Source organism: Bos indicus x Bos taurus, chromosome X (assembly GCF_003369695.1).
Source record: "Bos indicus x Bos taurus breed Angus x Brahman F1 hybrid chromosome X, Bos_hybrid_MaternalHap_v2.0, whole genome shotgun sequence".
Taxonomy (NCBI): Eukaryota; Metazoa; Chordata; class Mammalia; order Artiodactyla; family Bovidae; genus Bos; species Bos indicus x Bos taurus.
In genome coordinates, this window is record NC_040105.1 from 36,565,026 (window position 1) to 36,584,937 (window position 19,912).

General features: G+C 39.8%; 1 protein-coding gene across 1 annotated transcript in view; it reads right to left on the reverse strand.

The window, feature by feature from the left end:
* Positions 1 to 1,220: 1,220 nt before the first annotated feature.
* The window catches only part of PRRG1 (proline rich and Gla domain 1), a 144,004-nt gene continuing 125,312 nt past the window's right edge, over positions 1,221 to 19,912 (reverse strand). The window contains exon 4 of the mRNA XM_027533252.1: positions 1,221 to 5,313. Within this exon, the coding sequence (XP_027389053.1) occupies positions 4,828 to 5,313 (486 nt within the window). The 3' untranslated portion in view covers positions 1,221 to 4,827. The remainder of the gene's footprint in view (positions 5,314 to 19,912) is intronic.

Genomic DNA, 19,912 nt, shown 5'->3' on the forward strand with positions numbered 1-19,912 from the left:
TCCTCAAAGAGCTTTAGCTATGTCAGAAAGGCTTAGAATGAGTAGGTGATTTCAAGGAGGGCCAGGAGATAGAAGAGCAGCTCTGGAATTTATAGCCTGAACTTTTTGGAAATACTTTGAAAAAGGAAGAGGGACAAGTCCATATGGCTACAGCCAAGTGTGAAATTTTAAAAACTGATCTGTTATGATCGATGTGAGAATAGTGTTCTCTTTAAGGAGGGGGGTAGGGTAACAGGGGAGAAGGCAATGGCACCCCACTCCAGTACTCTTGCCTGGAAAATCCCATAGATGGAGGAGCCTGGTTGGCTACAGTCCATGGGGTCCCTAGGAGTCAGACACGACTGAGCAACTTCACTTTAACTTTTCACTTTCACGCATTGGAGAAGGAAATGGCAACCCACTCCAGTGTTCTTGCCTGGAGAATCCCAGGGACGGGGGAGCCTGGTGGGCTGCTGTCTATGGGGTTGCACAGAGTCGGACATGACTGAAACGACTTAGCCAGCAGCAGGGTAAGAGGGAGCCTTCTGCGGGTAGAAATATCTTGATCTAGGTTTTAGGTTTCATGGATGTGTTAAGATGTATGTTATAAAATTTTTAGAAACTGATGTTTTTAAAAGTACCTAAACTTACACTTATAAAATATACATTTTAGGCTTACAATTTATACTTAAAATTTTTCCTTGGATATAAGTAAATTGTTTTAATTTTGTATACCATAAAGATCAAGTCATATTTACATTTGCTTAGTTAATGACACGTCACATCAGCTTCTCATCTTTGAGGTAACTATATACTTAGGGAGATGTCCTGTGGTCATATACGTTTCCATCTTTTGCTTTCCTTTCTCAGTGTGTCATGTCAAATGCAAGCTATTCTGCTAAGGAGAAAACACAGGTCTTTTGTATCTGTAGACAACACTGTTCCCAGTAGTCGACAAACTCCACTATAGCAGGGAACTGAGTCTACCCCTTTGGAACAAGTGTTCCCATTTTGTATCATTCCAGCATCATTCACAAGTAGTATGGATCATTCTTTCTTAGGCTTCGAACACCCTGAAGTTTTCAGCAGGTAATTTTTGATTACTGAGCAGTGTTCCCTAAATTCCTAAGAAAAAAAGAAGTGTAATAATTTTACCATGTTAAAAAGATCACAATAAGAGCTTATACAGCATGTTTATCACCTCACCATAATCTAATTATTAACAAATGGCAGAAGAAATCTTTTGGGTTTAAAAATAGCTTTATTTAGCATACCCAAAACAGAAACATAAGAAAAACCTTACCTGGAATGAACATAAAATAGTTAAATACCATAATTTAATGTAAACCAGCTGTTTAAAAATGTGAAATATTATCAAATACATGCTATTTACACAGAACCAAGGTAAAGCTCCCTCCACAGTTATTCTATCAGATCATCAATCTTGAAGTCATCATTAACAGTGAATCAAACACAGCATCTGTATTTGTACTGGTCAATAGGAAAAAGAGAAATCATTTAATTTAAACAGATACAATTCATTGTGACATTCAAAGCAGGGAGGCAGAAAAGTGCCAGTTCTAGGATTCCAGACACAATCGCTGCAGATGGAGGTCTGGAAACCGATCCACTAAAAGACCAGGTAGCCCATTCTTTCATGTAAATATACACTGGTTGATTCAATGTAGTTACTTCTTAAGAAAGGTACTAAATAGATCTGTAAAAATAAACATTTATTAAAAATGATCAAAGGTGAATGTAATATCAGTCAGGTAAGAAAGGCTAAAGCATAAAAATAGACACTATTCCAGACAAGCCCCTTTAATTATAACAAATGTTAAGAAACTCAGTGTACAAAACCAGATAGGGTAGCAAAAGGGTTTCTAAAAAGGTCAAACCCAAACCAAGATCAAACAAACTAACAGACTGTTTCTTAAAGAAAGTATTGTGTTTATCTTAGACATTTGCTTAGCCTGTCATTATCACCTGAATGCGGCCATGAGACCTGTGGCTGATGTGAACGGTGTGGAATAGTGTGTTCTCTGACAACGGTCTAAAAAGCTATAGCCATTGATCAGTGTAAGCATTTGGCGTTTGCTTCAAGGATCAACATTCATTCTTATACTTAAATTCAGGTATCTCTAAGAGGCAGCGTTAAATTCACTATCAGGAGTTTAGAATGTAAAATTAAATGACAAGTATGTATAGTTAGTAATAGAACATCCTGCTCCTTTGTCTCATCCTGTAATTTTCAATCTTTTGGTCTCCAGACCCCTTTATATTCTTAACATTTGTTGGGGATCTGGACACCAAAGAGCTTTTGTTTATGAAATTTATAGCTACCAGTATTTGCCATATTAGAAAGTAAAAGTGAAAAAAAAATAAGTACTTATTGATTTAAAAATATAAAAGTCCCCAAATTAAAAAGTCCATTACATGCTAAACACAAATAACATTTTAAAGCAAATAGCTATATTTTCTAAAACAAACAAAAGCATGGGAAGATGACTAACGTTTTTAACAACTTTTTGAGAGAGAAAGTGAAAAGACAACGTGTTGGTGTTATTATGAAAATACTGTTGGTCTCACAGACCCCCCTCAAATTTGAATGTTCTCAAGGACTCCCATCGGGGCTCATTGCCATTTGTTGAGAACTGCTGGTTTAATCTGAGGCCTGATATTAATGACAAAAGAAAAAGTCCACACAAAAGGAGCCTTAATTTTTCTCTAAACCAAAATACATTACTGGCTCAAACACTCCCATTCTCAGCTTTAAGTAGAAGCCAGAGATTACCATGTACTCAGGGCCAAATTCAAAACAATGCTGTCATTTCTGCTGAGACCAGGTTCGAGATTTATTAATTTTTAGTCCATGAAAGCCGTAAAACCTGTTATCTAAACACAGTCAGCGGTAGTTCCCTTTCCAGCATTTGCTTACTCCTGCTTGTGCTGAGCGGACAGTTGTCATTAAGTAGGCCCAGCATTGGTACAGACCAGAGAATGACAGGTGTTGAACTAAGAGCCCACACACTCAAATTAGGAACCTGTGAGCCACTAATGGAGCAGCCTGCTCTATTTCTCACTGTGAAAACTCAGATACATTTTAGGGAAACAGAAGCTTCTTCCCCCATGAGAGCAAGGAGAACAATGCTGTGACCTTACACCTAGAGTGCTCTTCGGGTCTTACAAATGACTTTCACACATATCATCTCATTGCATCCTTTTAAAGCCCCAGGAGGGACTTTAAAAGGCAGGGCGAATGATACTATCGCCATTTCAGAGGTAAGTAGAGAGCTTGAGGGTCAGATATGGGTCTTTCCCAAAGTGGCCTGGCAAGGGTATGGCAGAGTGGGATCTGAATTCAGGTCATCTGACTCCTAGTTCAAGGTCCTCCCAAGCAGTCCTCCTCCTTAGGGTTTAGGGGAGTCTGCGTGGGGATGGATATGGAAGCCGCAGGACATGACGCTTCCAAAACCTGCTTGCCTTCTGCCTGATCAGCCATTTTCTCCAACACCAAGGAGCTGTGGGAGTGGCACAGAAACCCGACCGATATAATGCATTGTCTATCAGTGCATGTATAACTGTTGGATTTTTTCTTCTTTCCTAGCCAGTTTATGTTGGCAATTCATTCACAGCCTGTTCCCCCTGCTCCAAAGATTTTCAACCAAAATTCTGCAGTTAAAAAAATCTGAAAATACAAAATGAAATAGCAACTGTGAGATATGTTTGCAGCTATAACTAGATTTATTGTGCGCCTGGCACAACACAGACTTTGCAGTCTTCCTCTGCCAACTGGAGAATAATGCAGAAATCACAGTTCTTAATTTAAGGGAAAATTGGTAATGATCTTGAGACAAAGGCTTCACTCTATACAAAAACATTAAGAAAATAATTCCCAGGGTTTTAACTAAATTCTTACTTGCTAGAAGATTCTGGGGTGGTAGGAGAGCAACTAGAGTAAAAGGCAATGTAACATGGAGAAAGAAAGTGTTGCCAATGAGCCAAGGAGAAGTCTGCATCCGTTCTGTCATCGATTTGAGTATCTACTTGAGAAATGATTCTTTTGCCAGGAAATCCACTCCACCAAGATGTTAATACAAATAGCATGTGACATTCAAGGACACTAAGCAAACACTGTTTAATTTTTGTGGGGGAGGCAGTCAATTACAGCACCAAAATCCCTCCTGTGAAAGCAGCCAAAAGCCATGAAGGACCAGTGATTTTCTTGCTGTCCACTAGGAACAAGGTATCAATTATTATGCCTTCCTTCTCTCTCTGTCACCCTCTGAGATGTTCCTCAAGTCAAAACTAACTGTATGCATTTTTTTTCCCTTTTAAGGAAGTTTAAGAAGGTTAACAAAAGCCTGTAAAAATTTAAAAGCAGGCTAAGTTCATCTTATTTTCAAAATTCAACAGCACATTGCTGTTACACAAATTGTTGGTGCCTTCCCCCAACCTCCAATTTTGGTGAGTAATGTTCTCTTTACAGGTGATTTAGATAGATGTTAATGACTTTTTAACAGGTGCCCATATACTGGGCTGATGTACACACACGTCTATGTTCATGTACATATATACATAAACATACATGCGCACACACCAAAGTACGTCTCCTAGGAAGACCTCCACTAGTATTTTTCCCTCTTCACATATTTCCATTAGCAAAAATGAGCATGGATAAAGAGTTTAGAGTGGGAAACAGAACTAATGAAAATCAAATCGGAGAATATGAAGTGGTATGCTGTCAGAGTCCAATAAGTCAGATGCACGTGTATGTAGTGGTAAAGTGCTAGAAAGTTCTCTCATTAGTATTTTAAAAACGATTATAGTAGAAAGAAGTTTGCAGTTTCATTTGATAGTGGTGGCCACAGGCACCATAGCAATGGCACTGGCTGAGTTGGAGTTGATGATGTCCTCATACTCCGGAGGCGGATCAAGATGAGGTTCTGTTTCACTCCTCCGCAGGTTCATCTGCCCAGTGGCTTCCTCGTAGGTCGGTGGGGGATCGCAGTTGGACAGGCGAGTGGAGACGGAATCTGAGCGCCCAACCACGTATTCCAGGAAGCCTGGGGACAACCCGCTGTTATCAAAGACTTCATCTGGTGGGGGAGGTGTAGTGATGATATTGAGGTGTTGAGGGAAAGGAATATGACTTTCCGTCACTGTCTGTCGGCGAGTCTTGTTTCTTAGGAAGCATCTCCAGATCAGGAAAATGACAAGGAGGATAATGAAGAGGCCAAAGATTAATGGAAAGGTAAGGTAAAACTGAAACCAGTCACTTCCTCTGTTACTCTCTCCTTGTTGTGCTTTTGTGTACGTGTTCCAAAACTCCTTCTGAAAATAGAAGAGGAGATTAACTGTAAATCAACATGATCCAAAGATCGGAAATAGCAAATGAACGCATATCTGGGTTTTATTAATATGATGAAAAGAAAACCCCAAACCAGATTTGTTGGTTCCAGTGACCTGCGGCCTGTATTTTCCCTGACAAGAAACTGTAGATCATGGTGCTCCCTCTGGACTCTCCCCTAAAATGGGGAGTCAGAACCCAAGGTCTTCAAGACTTGGTGTTTTTTGTATTTTCAGTTATGATATATTGGAAGGGCAAAAAGCATAAAGAATTTTCCCTTTTCCAAATATACCACCTAATCTCCCCTTTAATATAGAAGGTAAATACCATTTTCCATGTCCAATTATGAGAGAGGGACCCCATCATCATTGTGCTATTTCAGGCTGTTGGAGGCTCTTAGTGCTCAGATGCAATGCCTTGTTTCCCAATAGCTCTGTTTGGGACTCTCTCCTACCAGGTATCCCCCCCCCCCCCAGCCCCAGAGTACACAGATTTAATGCATCTAAACACTCAATAAGTAGTGGTGATTATAATGAATTTTTGTATATCATGGGCTTCCCAGGTAGCTCAGATGGTAAAGAATCCGCCTGCAACGCTGGAGACACAGGAAACGTGGGCTCGATCCCTGGGTTGGGAAGATCCCCTGGAAAAGAGGATGGCTACCCACTCTAGTATTCTTGCCTGGGAAATCCCATGGACAGAGGAGCCTGGCAGGCTACAGTCTATGGAGTCAGACACAACTGAGTGATTAACAGTTCACTTGTGTATCATAAGTCTGCTTCAAATTGGAGTAATCTATATCCCAAACCTTGGTACAAACACCACCCCCAATGCTTAAACTTAGCCAATAATGTTTGTTTTTTTTCCCTCACAATATTTGTTTGCAGGCTACTGATAGTATTTAAACACCCAGCAGAAGGTAAGACTGTGGGCGCTAAAACTGTTTGTTTCATAGCACTGTCTTTTATTAGTCGTAAAGGCTTTTAAAGTACTATGTGGGTCTAAGAATGACCCACAGTGTTCCACCCCTAAACTTGGTCGTCTTATAAGGTACATTATTATTCCAACATTCCGTGATTCTAAGATAAAAGTTTGATATGCTGTAAGAAATATGGTATGATTTAGTAACAGCTGTGTGCAGGTGAAAATATGCAAGGTGCAACATTCAAACAAGCCAGAAGTAGAGACACTGTAATCCCAAAGTGTAGAGCATTTATGTTAGGACAATACCCCAAACTGGAAATTAAATTTTTATTAGTGAAACAGTCAGTTAATAATCCAGGTTGAAAACTCATGAAGCTTTTTGTAAACAATAAAAGTGTACGCTATTTTTGTATAACTGTTACTTTTAGTATTGCCAACTTTATTACAGAAAATATAGATTATATAAAAATTTACTAATGCAGAAATATCTGAAAAGGAAAAACCAATCATCTGTAATTACATTGCAAAGATAAAATCACTATTAACATTTTTGGTTTACAACTACTCTCTGCCAACTCTCAGTCAAATCCTTACACAAATGTACATTTTTTAGAAAGTTGGAATCAAACTGTACTAAATCTCAATAAAAGTTTTATTAATCTACTTATAGAGACCTACCAAGTATCTACTTTGTAGGTAACTTTCTTAATCGATAGAGATGAGGATTTCTCCTCTCTTTGCCATCTCTCAGCTCACCATCTCCCTCCCCTCCATTTAATCTTAACCACAAAACACAAATAATATGTGATTTCAAATAATTATATAATGTTAATCTTAGAATAAATGGAATAGACAAATGACTTTTTAATCTTGTCCAGTCACTTTTGGATAATCAATAATGCACATGAAAATGGTTCTGTTTTGTTTTGTTTTCATGCTTGGCTGGTATAAATCAATGTCTGTGGTTTCCTTGGCACACTTGGGAAAAAGCAGCAAAGTTGTGATTTTTTTTTCCTTTGGGAGAAAAAAACGTTAACCCTTGAAAATAAAAGTGTGATTCTATTTTAAAGACAAAGCTTAGACAATAGAATAGAATCATCACAGCAGCTTTTTACTTTACTAATAGCAACACAATTCGCAAGCTGCACCTAATAATCATCCCCACTTGCAGATGAGGAAATGGAGGCTCAGTGATGTTACCTTATAATAAAACCAAGGTCACTTAACACACACATGTTGGAGCTGGCATTTGAATGCAACAGGCCTGGTGTCAGAGCAAAACAAAAAGCAGTCTGTCCTGATGCATAAGGTATGTCAAACTTGGACAGTTTCCTAGAAAATTCAATCTTTCTCATCATGCTAAATGTGTAGTTTGAAAACAAGTAACATTCATTGATCTGAATAAAAAGGTACTGCCAAGATTTATTTCTTTGGAAACTAGACTGACTTTGTCCTTGAGGCAAGAGAATCAGGGAAATACTCACTTAAAATCAAGTAAAATAACTGTCATTCAAATAGACAAACCAGGTTTATGTCTCTCTAAGCTATTTAGATTGTTCTTTATTTTACTGGAAATAGCCAGAAGATATTCAGAAAGCAAATAAGTGATTTCAAGACTAAGTAAAACAGTGCTTTAGAGGCAGTGGATGTTTATTTAAGAAAGAAAATTTTAATGAAAGAAAGGGATTCAGTCATTTTAGGTAATGCTAAAATTACATAGATAATGAATCTCAAGGGATCAGAGGGGTCTGGCAAATCATTCAGGTATGGATGAACCCTTGCACCCCTGGGATAAATCCCATTCGATCGTGGTGTGTGATCCTTTTAATGTTCTGTTGGGTTCGGTTTACCAGTATTTTGTTGAGGATTTTTGTGTCTGTGTATGTTTATTAGTGATAATGGCCTGTAATTTTCTATTTTTGTTGTATCTTTATCTAGTTTGGGTGACAGGGTGATGGTCGTATCACGGAATGAGTTTGGGACTGTTCCTTCCTCTGCAATTTTGTGGAAGGCTTTCAGAAGGATAGGTGTTAACTCTTCTCTAAATGTTTGATAGAATTCACCTGTGAAGCCATCTGGTCCTGCACTTTTTTGGTTGGGAGGTTTTTTGTTTTTGTTTTTTTACATGTACTTACATACTTATTAATAATGAGAGATTTTTTTCTTCATGTTTTGAAATACTGATGTTAGGTTTCAGATCCCATGACCGGATTCCACCAGCACCCTAAAAGATAGGCTCTCATTATGGTAAGCAGAGCTAGGGATTACAAATCTATGCCTTAGCATTTTTGGGAGTTTTTAAATCACAGTTTCAGTACTTGTGACAGGTCTGTTCATATTTTGTATTTCTTTTTAGTTGAATCTTGGGACACTGTACCTTTCTAAGAATCTGTCCATTTTATATAGTTGCCTTATAGTCCTCGGTATTTCTGTGGTTTCTAAGTTCTCCTTTTCATTCCTAATCTTAGGTTTGTGCCCTCTCTTTTTTCTTGATGAGTCTGGCTAAAGGTTTATGAATTATCTTTTCAAGGAAGCGGTTTTTAGTTTCACTAATCTTTTCTATTGTTTTCTATTTATCTGTGCTTTAATCTTTATGATTTCTTTCCTTCTACGAACTTTGGGGTTGTTTGTTCTTTCTCTAGCTACTGTAAGTGTAAGGTTAGATTATTTGAGCTTTTTTCTTGTTCCCTGAGTTAAGATTGTATTGCTGTAAACTTCCCTGCTTTTGCTGCATCCCATACGTTTTGGATTGTCATGCTTTTGTTTACCTAGAGATAAATGAATTTTTTTTTTTCTTCAGTGATCCATTGGTTGTTATTTGTTGCTTTTCCCTTGTTGCTTTTTATATTTTCTCTAGTTTTTGACAATTATTTCGGAGGCAAGAGCCCCAAAAGATAGATGTTTCATCACAGTAGGTAAGTATGTGAAAGATTCTACCAAACCAAATTTGTTGCTATTTTATTATAAAATGTCTGCTTTTCTGATTTGAATTTTCTCAATACCATTTTTAAGTGGAATTTGAGTGACTCAAGGCCTGAAGGACCGTATTCCTAAATTCAAAGAGTAAAGCCAAGAATATTTTTCCAGTCTTTGAGTAATCAGCTCAGAACCTACCTATGTGGTAAAGTTTGGAAGTGGGTGAATGGGCCCAGTGAGTTTGTATTGCTGAGGGCCCGGCAGCATTTATACTCAGCACTCACATTCTCCCTTTTACTGAACAAGTACGACAGGGAAGGAAAGACCACCAGAGAGAAGGGACAGAAGCCACAATCCTAACTCCAAAAGCTGCCTTGTTGAGAACAGGTCAGAATATTCCAGCAAGAGGTCGTTGAACACTGTTAAGATTCTTTATCTAGACGGATGTTCTAGGGTAAAAAAAAATCCCTGTAAAAGTTACTTTGTATTCTTTCGTTCATCAAAAGAGTAGGACTATGTAGATCTAACTTCTGAGAAAACAAAGACTACTTGTAAATTATGAACTACGATATAAAAGGTAAGGCATTCTCTTGAAAATTGCCACTAGAGTATATAATTTGCTGAAAAGCAATATTTATGATAAGTATGGTTTCAACTTATTTTACTATAAGTTGTAAAAGATATGGCTGGGGGATGAAGAACAAGGTACAGTTTTTCTTTTATTTTTAATTGGAGGATAATTACAGTATTGTGATAGTTTCTGCCATACATCAACATGAATCAGCCACAGATATACATATGCCCACTCCCTCTCAAACCTCGCAACCCCCCTAGGTTGTCACGGAGCACTGGCTATGGGTGCCGTGCATCATAGAGCAAATTCCCACTGGCTGTTTTCCATATGGTAATGTATATGTTTCAGTACTACCTTTAAGTCATCCCTCCCTCTCCTTCCCCCGCTCTGTCTATAAGTCTGTTCTCTATGTCTGTGTCTGCTTTGCTGCCCTGCAAATAGGATCATCGGTACCATCTTTCTAGATTCCATATGGATGCAATATGATATTTGTCTTCTCTTTTTGACTTAACTTCACCCACCTCATTAGAACTGACTTAAATGTGTTCAGAAGTTACAGTTCTATCTTTTAAAAAATTATGGGGATTATTATTTTGCTAGGCAGCATAGAGCTTACATAAAGTAAAAAACTCTGTAATTTAGGTATAATGGTTAATGGTTGTAAAACTGTAAAGGTTCAGATTCAGGATACTTGAGGTGGGAACTGATAGCTGTCCCAGTATAAGAGGCAACAGGAGAACTCTCAAGTCCCAAAATATCCCTTGTAAGCAGCATTAAAAACTGACTGGTATTTTAGGGTTGCAGTTGAATATACCAATGTAGGAAGACCCCGGAGAAGGCAATGGCATCCCATTCCAGTGTTCTTGCCTGGAAAATCCCAGGGACGGGGGAGCCTGGTGGGCTGCAGTCCATGGGGTCGCACAGAGTCGGACACGACTGAAGTGACTTAGAAGCAGCAGGAAGGCCCAGACTGCACTTCCTTCTGTGGACACATCAGATCTATGCAGGGAACAATTGTTTTCTGGAAAAAACCTATAAAACTAGCAGAGCAACTTCTATTCATCAGGTGAACCAGGAAAAAACCCTACACTGAGCTGAATAGGAAAGGCTGGGACACAACCTCCCCATGGACCCCACCCGGCGTGTGAGGACCTATCATGGGGAGGGATCTCAGAAACATGAGCTGTTCTCCTTGAGGAGTAAAGGATTTGAGCTCACGTGGGGGCACCCCGACTGTATTTAGCAGGATGGGAGCAGACTCAGAAGCCCCCAGACTTCCTGTGAAAGAGACTCACTTGCTGATCTTAAAGCATCAATCGGCCTGAGGCACAGGCCTCTGAGATAGCAGACATCTTTTAGGCCTAATGCAATGCTCTGGGGGTGGAGGATGGCAGGGGCCACCTTGGCATCCTGGAAAGGGGCTTGTAGCTTTGTGTACAGCTGAAATTTCTGAGGGTTCTCTCTGGGTGTCTGGCTCTGGTAGGGCTTATGCACACAGGTGACCCAAGGCAGAGCAAGAAGCAGCACTGAGGTGCCAAGTCCTTCTGGGAAAGAGGGTTTATGTCACAGCTCTGTGGCCTGAGGGGCAGATTTCTTCGGAAACATACAGCTACGGCCCCCTGTAGTCCTCTCCAGAGCACCAGCACCTCCCAGAGGGGAGCCTGTACATGTGTCTGCTGCCCCCTAATCACCTGGCTGTGATGGCTAGCAGGTCCTGTGTTTGTGGACCTCTCGATAGTGGAACAGATGTTAATAGTTCCTGGCTGGCTACCACTCTCAGGGCACAGCACAGACACAGATTGAAACACAGCCCAATTTTTGTGTGAAAAATCCTTCTTTGCTTGTCTTAGAGCTTCAGGCTGAGGAGCAAGATTCCGGTTTGGTGCTTATATATAGAGATTTCTGAAGGCTCTCTGTGGCTGAAGGCCAGAGGATGGTGCCTTTGCACTCTCCCACCACACTGCTCCAGGCTGCTGGTATCTCCTAGAAAGGTGCTTGTACCCTCCATCTGGCACCCCGACTTTGTAGGCTGCTGGCTAGGACACAAGTCTATACCACTGGGCCCTGGTAGTCAGATGACTTACCCTTGTGGTGCCACAGGACTATAGAGTATGTTCACACATTTTAAAAGCTGCTGTTTGAGGTCTGGCTTCTCATCAGCCTGAATGTAGGTGCTGATGGTGATCCTCTTCTTTGGGTCACTGAAATGTCTTGGCACACCCCCAAGGACTGGGAGCCAATAGAAATAAAACGGGCTGCTTGAACAATCACAAAGGTTTGACAGGTAACCAAGAGCTAGGACAGGGTTGAGTGACAAGGTTCTTCTTTTGTAGACGACTACTTCAAGACTGGGAGAGATGGTGGTTTCATCTACTAAATAGAAACCAACAGAGAGTCAAGGAAAATGAAGAGAGGAATGATGAAACATCAGAATAAAACCTTTACCGAAACTGCGGTAAGTGAGTTATCTGATGAAGAGTTCAAAACAATGATCATAAAGGTGCTACTGAACACAGGAAAGGAGTGGGCACACACAGTGATAACCTCAAATGGAAGTTACAGAGCTGAAGAATACACTAGAGGAGTTCAGCAGCAGACTAGATGAAGCAGAAAAGGTCAGGCATTTGAAGACAGGTGAGTGAAACTCAGCCAGTGAGAGCAGCGAAAAGGAAAAAAAAAAAAAAAACCCGAAGATAGATAGCTTAAAAGACTTTGGGGACAACATTGAACTGACTTAAGATTTGCATTTTAGGGAGGTGCCAGGAGGAGGAGAGAGAGAAAAGCATGGAAAGATATTTTAAAGAAAGAATGGGGAAGGAAACAGACATCCAGATTGGGTTCATCTTGTTTGGAACTCTCCAGGTTTCCCAAAGAGACACATACCAAGACAGATTATAATTTAAAAAATTAAAGTTAAGGAGAGACTTTTAAAAGCAGCAAAAGAAAAACAATATGTAACATACATAAGACCAGCAGTAGATTTTTCAGCAGAAATGTTGAAGGCCAGGACGGAGTGGCATGATCTATTCAAAGTGCTGAAAGGAAAAAAAACTTCCAACCAAGAACACACTCCCCATCTAAATAGTTATTCAAAGTTGGGAAGAGGGTTTTTTGGACAAGCAAAAGGTAAAGGAGTTCATTACCAGCCTTATAAGAAATGTTACAGAATTTTCTTCAAGCTGAAAAAAGGCACTAATTAAATCTCACTGGTAAAGGTAAATAATGTAATAAAATGTAATAAAAAGGTACATAATGTAGTAAAATGGTAGATTAATCATTTATACAGCCAGTATGAATGTTAAAAGACAAAAGTAGTAATAAAACTAACTAACTACAATCCCATTACTGTTGACCCTTGAACAACACAGGGGTTAGGTGTACCAACCTGCTACCTACTTGAAAATTCCCATAGAACAGTTCCACATCTGTAGATTCAACCAAGAGTACACTGTGTAGTCCTATAGTGCAAGTTTAGTGGGAATATTCCATGTATAAGTGAGCCTGCACGGTTCAAAACCATGTTGTTCAAGGGTTAACTGTAGGTAAGGGATATACAAGATACAAAGATGTAAAATGTGATATGAAAAGCAGAATGGAGTGGGGAGGAGTAAGAATGTAGAACTTCAGAATGTGTTCAGATTTACAACAACTTAAGTTGATAACTTGTATGTGTAAGCCTCATGGTAGCCATAAAGCAAAAACCTATAGTAGACACTTAAGATAAAGTGTACTATTCGAGAAAATCATCAAATCACAAAGGAAAAGAACAACAGATGAATGACTAGAGGAACCGCAAAGCTGTAAGAAAACATTTAACCAACAAAACAGCAATAAATATATACCTATACTTCATTGTTGCAAGACATAATTGACCTGGGGATTTTTGCAGAAGCTAGTAACTGACCAGTGATTTGTTATGTAAATGAATAGTGAACATCTGCATTTGAGTAAAAACACTTTTTTTTTGTACTTGTGCATGTCTTACTAAATAAAGCATTCTAATATTTCATTAGAGGCAGTATAGCTGGCACTCTATGCAGGAGGACAGAGCATCTATTTCAAATATACTGTTTCACTGGAAGGACATTCTGTACTTTCTGGTGGCATTTTTCTTTAGTCCTGTGGGTATTATTTCACCTAGAGTGTGTTCTTTTACCTGGAGTTGACAAGGTGGATCTTGTGGAAATGAGAAATTTCTCCATGTGTCAGTTTTGAAAATGTTATGGTAATACACCTGTGTTTCTAACATATACAAGGTTGGAACAAAAACCCAACAGAGCAAAATGTGAATGATAATGACAACTATAAGTTGGATAATAAACCCCTGGTCAGTGTTAAGCTTTAACAACTTTATACAATAATGCTAACTGTATCACTTTCTAAAAACATATTGATATGTGTTTGTTACACCAATGTTATTGCCTGGAAATGTATCAATTGATGAAGGGTTCATGATACAACTTACAATTGTCATTATCATTCACATTTAAGGCTGATGTTCTGTCTGATCTGTCCATTGATGCAAGTGAGGTATTAAAGTCCCCTACTATCATTATAAACTGCTATTTCTCCCTTTAGAGCCATTAATATTTGCTTTATATATTGAGGTACCCACTATGTTGGGTGAATGAATATTTACAAGTGTTATATACTCCTGTTCGATTGACCCCTTTCTCTGGAAAATTCAGAAATATGCAGAGATTAAACAACATATGAACAATCAATGTGTCAATGAAGAGATCAAAGAGAAAAAAATTCCAAAGACAGATGAAATGGAAACATACCAAAACTTATGGGATGAAGCAAAAGCAGTTCTAAAGGGAAGTTCATCACAATAAATTCCTATATAGAAAAACAAAAATTAGAAACAACCTAATTTTATACCTCAAAGAACTAGAAAAAGAAGGAAAAACTAAGGCCAAAGTTAAAAGAAAGGAAATAACAGATCAGAGTGGAAATACATTAAATAGGAACTAAAAAGACAATAGAAAAATCAGTGAAATTAAGACCTGGTTCTTTACAAAGATAAACACAATTGACAAGCCTTTAGACTCCTGAGAAACAAGGAGGACTGAAATAAACATCAGAAAATAGGAGATATTACAGTTGATACCACAGAAACTGTAAGAGGCTACAATGAACAATCACATGCCAACAAGTTTGACAACTTAAATTACTAGAATGTACAAACACCAAGACCGAATCATGACTAGAAAATATGAACAGTTACTAGTGAGGAGATTATTAAAAAAAAAAAAACCTCCTAACAAAAGACAAGGACCAGACTGTTTAACTGGTAAAATGTACAAAACATTCAAAGAATTATTAATACCAATCCTTCTCAAATACTTCCCCCCAAAAAGAGGAGGAACACTGCTTACGTGAGGTCTGTTGAGCTGCTGTGTGCTTTCACATACTGCCTTGGTTGTATACTGTGTTCAGGATCTTATCCCAAAGTTTCACGGGAACTGTTATATTAACTCAGCAGTATACCTAGAGCAGTATGCTCAAGGGCGAGGTGAGTAGACCATTAATTATAGAGACTTTAATTGACTAAATTGACTATGAATGTGCGTGAGGGTACTCCATACCTCAAGGCCAAGGAGAGCTTATGAAGGGAGACTGGATCACCAGGCTGTTGTCACTGCCCAAGGAGAGGCTCTGGGTTAAAGGCAGAATGAAACGATTCCTATAGGTAAGGAAGATAAGAGACCTCCTCTTGTGACAATCACGTTGGTGGGTCATGGCTGGACTGAGAGACTTAACCCAGAACAGAGAGAGAGCCTTGTGACGGGAAACTGGTGGCTACAATGAAAGGGAAAATACAAGAGGCCTACAGTCTGTCACTGCCTCACTCACAACTGTTGCGCTCTTTGCCCCTGACCTGATGAGGTCCCATGGGTGCGATACCTGCCATGATGTTGCTACACAATGGACAAATAGAAATATCCTGTCACGAACATCAGGTGCCAGCACCTCCTAACAACTTTAAGGAGGTGTACTAGTGCCTCATAACAGGAAGAAAATGAGCTGCAATCCTGCAGCCAGCAGAAAGGAAACCCCCAAAAGAGAAAGTTAGAAAAACTGAGAGATGGCAAATATGTTCCAGGCAAAGGAACAAGATAAAAAGCCACAAGAAAACCCAAATGAAGTGGAGATTGGCAACTTAGCTAACAAGGATAATGATAGTGAAGATGTTCCAGGATTTTGGAAAAGAATGGAGGCACAGATCAAGAAAGATACAAGAGACGTTTAACAGTTAAAGAACAAACAAATGAATTAGCGATACAATCACTGGAATGAAAAAGACACTAGAAGGACCCACTAGCAGAATAATTGAGGCAGAACAATGACTAGTTGGCTGAAAGAATAGTGGAAATCACTGTTGCAGAACAAAATACAGACAAAAGAATGAAAAGAAATGAGGACAGTCTCAGAGACCTCTGCTGCTGCTGCTAAGTGGCTTCAATCATGTCCGACTCTGTGCAACCCCAAAGACGGCAGCCCACCAGGCTCCCCCGTCCCTCGGATTCTCCAGGCAAGAACACTGGAGTGGGTTGCCATTTCCTTCTCCAATGCATGAAAGTGAAAAGTGAAAGTGAAGTCGCTTAGTCATGTCTGACTCTTCGCAACCCCATGGACTGCAGCTTACCAGGCTCCTCCGTCCATGGAACTTTCCAGGCAAGAGTTCTGGAGTGGGGTGCCATTACCTTCTCCAGAGACCTCTGGGACAACATTAAATGTACCAACATTCCCACTCTAGGGGGTCCCAGAAGGAGAAGAGAGAAAGAAAGGCCCTGAGTAAATATTTGAAGTGATAATAGCCAAAAACTCCCCTAACATGAGAAAGGAAACAAAGTCCAGTAAATACAGACTCTCAGGTAAGATAAACTTATGGAGGAACATGCTGAGACACATACTAATCAAACAGAAAAAAAATTATAAAGACAAAGAAAAAATATTAACACATAATAAAGGGAAAAGCAAAAATAACATAACAGGGAACTCCAATAAGGTTGCTGCTGCTGCTGCTAAGTCGCTTCAGTCGTGTCCAACTCTGTGCGACCCCATAGACAGCAGCCCACCAGGCCCCGCCGTCCCTGGGATTCTCCAGGCAAGAACACTGGAGTGGGTTGCCATTTCCTTCTCCAGTGCATGAAAGCGAAAGTGAAAGTGAAGTTGCTCAGTCGTGTCTGAGTGTTAGCGACCCCCTGGACTGCAGCCCACCAGGCTCCTCCGTCCATGGGATTTTCCAGGCAAGAGTACTGGAGTGGGGTGCCATTGCCTTCTCCCCCAATAAGGTTATTAGCTGGTTTTTCAGCAGACGTTCTGCAGGCCAGAAGTGAGAAGCATGATGTATTTAAGGTGATGAAAGCCAAGAAATAACAGTAAAGAATAGTCTGCCCAGCAAAGCTCTCATTCAGATTTGTCCAAAAAATCAAAAGGTTTACAGACAAGCAGAAGTAATGGAATCCAGCACCATAAGACCATATTTACATCAAAGATAAAGGAACTTCTCTGGGGCAGGGGAAAAAAAAAAGGCCACAGCCAGAAACAAGAAAATTACCAATGGGAAAGCTCACCAGTCAAAGCAAATAAACGGTACATGTAAGAAATAATCTGCACACAAATATGATATCAAAACCAGCAATTGTGAGGAGAGTACAAGTGCAAGATACTGGGAATGAAATGGAAATTGAGATAACGGAAACTAAAACAACCTTGCACATACAGAGAATGCAGTATCAAACCTCACGGGGAAAAATCCTCACAGGAACTGCACACCAAAAATCTACAACAGATACACAGACATAAAAAAGAAAAAGGAAGCCACACACAACACTGAAGTTATTCATCAAATCACAAGAGAAGATAAAAAGGGAAGAGAAAAAGACTTGTAAAAATGAACCAAAACAATTAAAAAATGACAATAGGAACATACATATTAATAATTATCTTAAATGTCAATTGATTGAATACTTCAACCAGAAGGCACAGACTGGCTGGCAGGCTGCGAAAACACCACCTGTATATATGCTATCTACAACAGACTGATGAACAGTACAAGAAGGCAAAAAGATATGACACTGGAAGATAGGCCCCCAAGGTCGGTGGGTGTCCAATTTCCTACTGGAGAAGAGTGAAGAAATAGATCCAGAAAGAAAAAAAGAGGCTGTGCCAAAGTGGAGACGTTGCCCAGTTGTGGATGTGTCTGGTGGTGAAAGTCAAGTCTGATGCTGTAAAGAACAATATTGTACAGGAACCTGCAATGTTAGTTCCATGAAGAAAGGCAAATTGGAATTGGTCAAACAGGAGATGGCAAGAGTGAACATCGACATTTTAGGAATCACTGAACAAAAATGAACTGGAATAGGTGAATTATATTTAGATGACCATTATATCTACTACTGTGGGCAAGAATCCATTGGAAGAAATGGAGTAGCCCTCACAGTCAACAACAGAGTCCGAAATGCAGTACTTGGGTGCAGTCTCAAAAATGACAGAATGATCTCTGTTTCCAAGGCAAACCATTCAATATCACAGTAATCCAAGTCTATGCCTTGGATTTTTCATTTTTCAGTAATGCTGAAGAGTGAAAGTCGCTCAGTCATGTCCAACTCTTTGCAACCCCATGGACTATACAGTCCATGGAGTTCTCTAGGCCAGAATACTGGAGTGAGTAGCTGTTCCCTTCTCCAGGGGATCTTCCCAACCCAGGGATCAAAGCTAGGCCTCCTGTATTGCAGTCAGATTCTTTATCAGCTGAGCCACCAGGGAAGCCCTGGTGAATGCTGAAGTTTAATGGTTTGATGAAGACCTACAAGGCCTTCTAGAACTAACACCAAAAGAAAAACAGATGTCCTTTTCATTGTAGGGGACTGGAATAAAAAAGTAGGTCAAGAGATACCTGGAGTAACAGACAAGTTTGACCTTGGGGTTAAAAAATGAAGCAGGGCAAGGGCTAAAAAGAGTTTTGCTAAGAGAACACTTAGTCACAGCAAACTCCATCTTCCAGCAATATAAAGATGACTCTACACATGGACATCACCAGATGGTCAATACCAAAATCAGATTGATTATATTCTTGGCAGCCGAAGATGCAGAACCTCTATACAGTCAGGAAAAAGAAGACCAAATTGGTGGCTCAGAAGTTAAAGCATCTGCTCACAATGTGGGAGACCTGGGTTCGATCCCTGGGTCGGGAAGATCCCCTGGAGAAGGAAATGGCAACCCACTCCAGTACTCTTGCCTGGAGAATCCTATGAACGGAGGAGCCTGGTGGGCTACAGTCCACGGGGTCACAAAGAGTAGGACACAACTGAGTGACTTCACTTTTGAAGAAAAGTACGGGAAACCACTAGACCATTCAGGTATGACCTAAATCAAATCCCTTATGATTATACAGTAGAAGTGACAAATAGATTCAAGGGATTAGATCTGATAGACAGTGTACCTAAAGAACTATGCATGGAGGTTCATAACATTGTATAGGAGGTGGTGACCAAAACCATTCCAAAGAAAAACAAATGCAGAAGGCAAAGGAGTTGTCTGAGGAGGTCTTACAGATAGCTGAGAAAAGAGAAGCAAAAGGCAATGGAGAAAGGGAAACATATACCCAAGTAAATGGAGAGTTCCAGAGAATAGTAAGGAGAGATAAGAAAGCCTTCCTCAGTGATCAATGCAAAGAAATAGAGGAAAACAACAGAATGGGAAAGACTAGAGCTCTCTTCAAGAAAATCAGAAATACCAAGGGAATATTTCATGCAAAGACAGGCACAATAAAGGACAGAAATGGTATGGACCTAACAGAAGCAGAAGATATTAAGAAGATGTGGCAAGAATACACAGAAGAACTATACAAAAATGATCTTCATGACCCAGATAACCACTTTGGTGTGACCACTCACATAGAGCCAGACACCCTGGAGTGCGAAGTCAAGTGGGCCTTAGGAAGCATCACTGCGAACAAAGCTAGTGGAGGTGATGGAATTGCAGTTGAGCTATTTCAAATCCTAAAAGATGATGCTGTGAAAGTGCTGCACTCAATATGCCAGCAAATTTGGAAAACGCAGCAGTGGCCACAAGACTGGAAAAGGTCCTGTTTTCATTCCAATGAAAAGTTTTCATTCCAATTTCATTCCAAAAGTTTTCATTCCAATCCCAAAGAA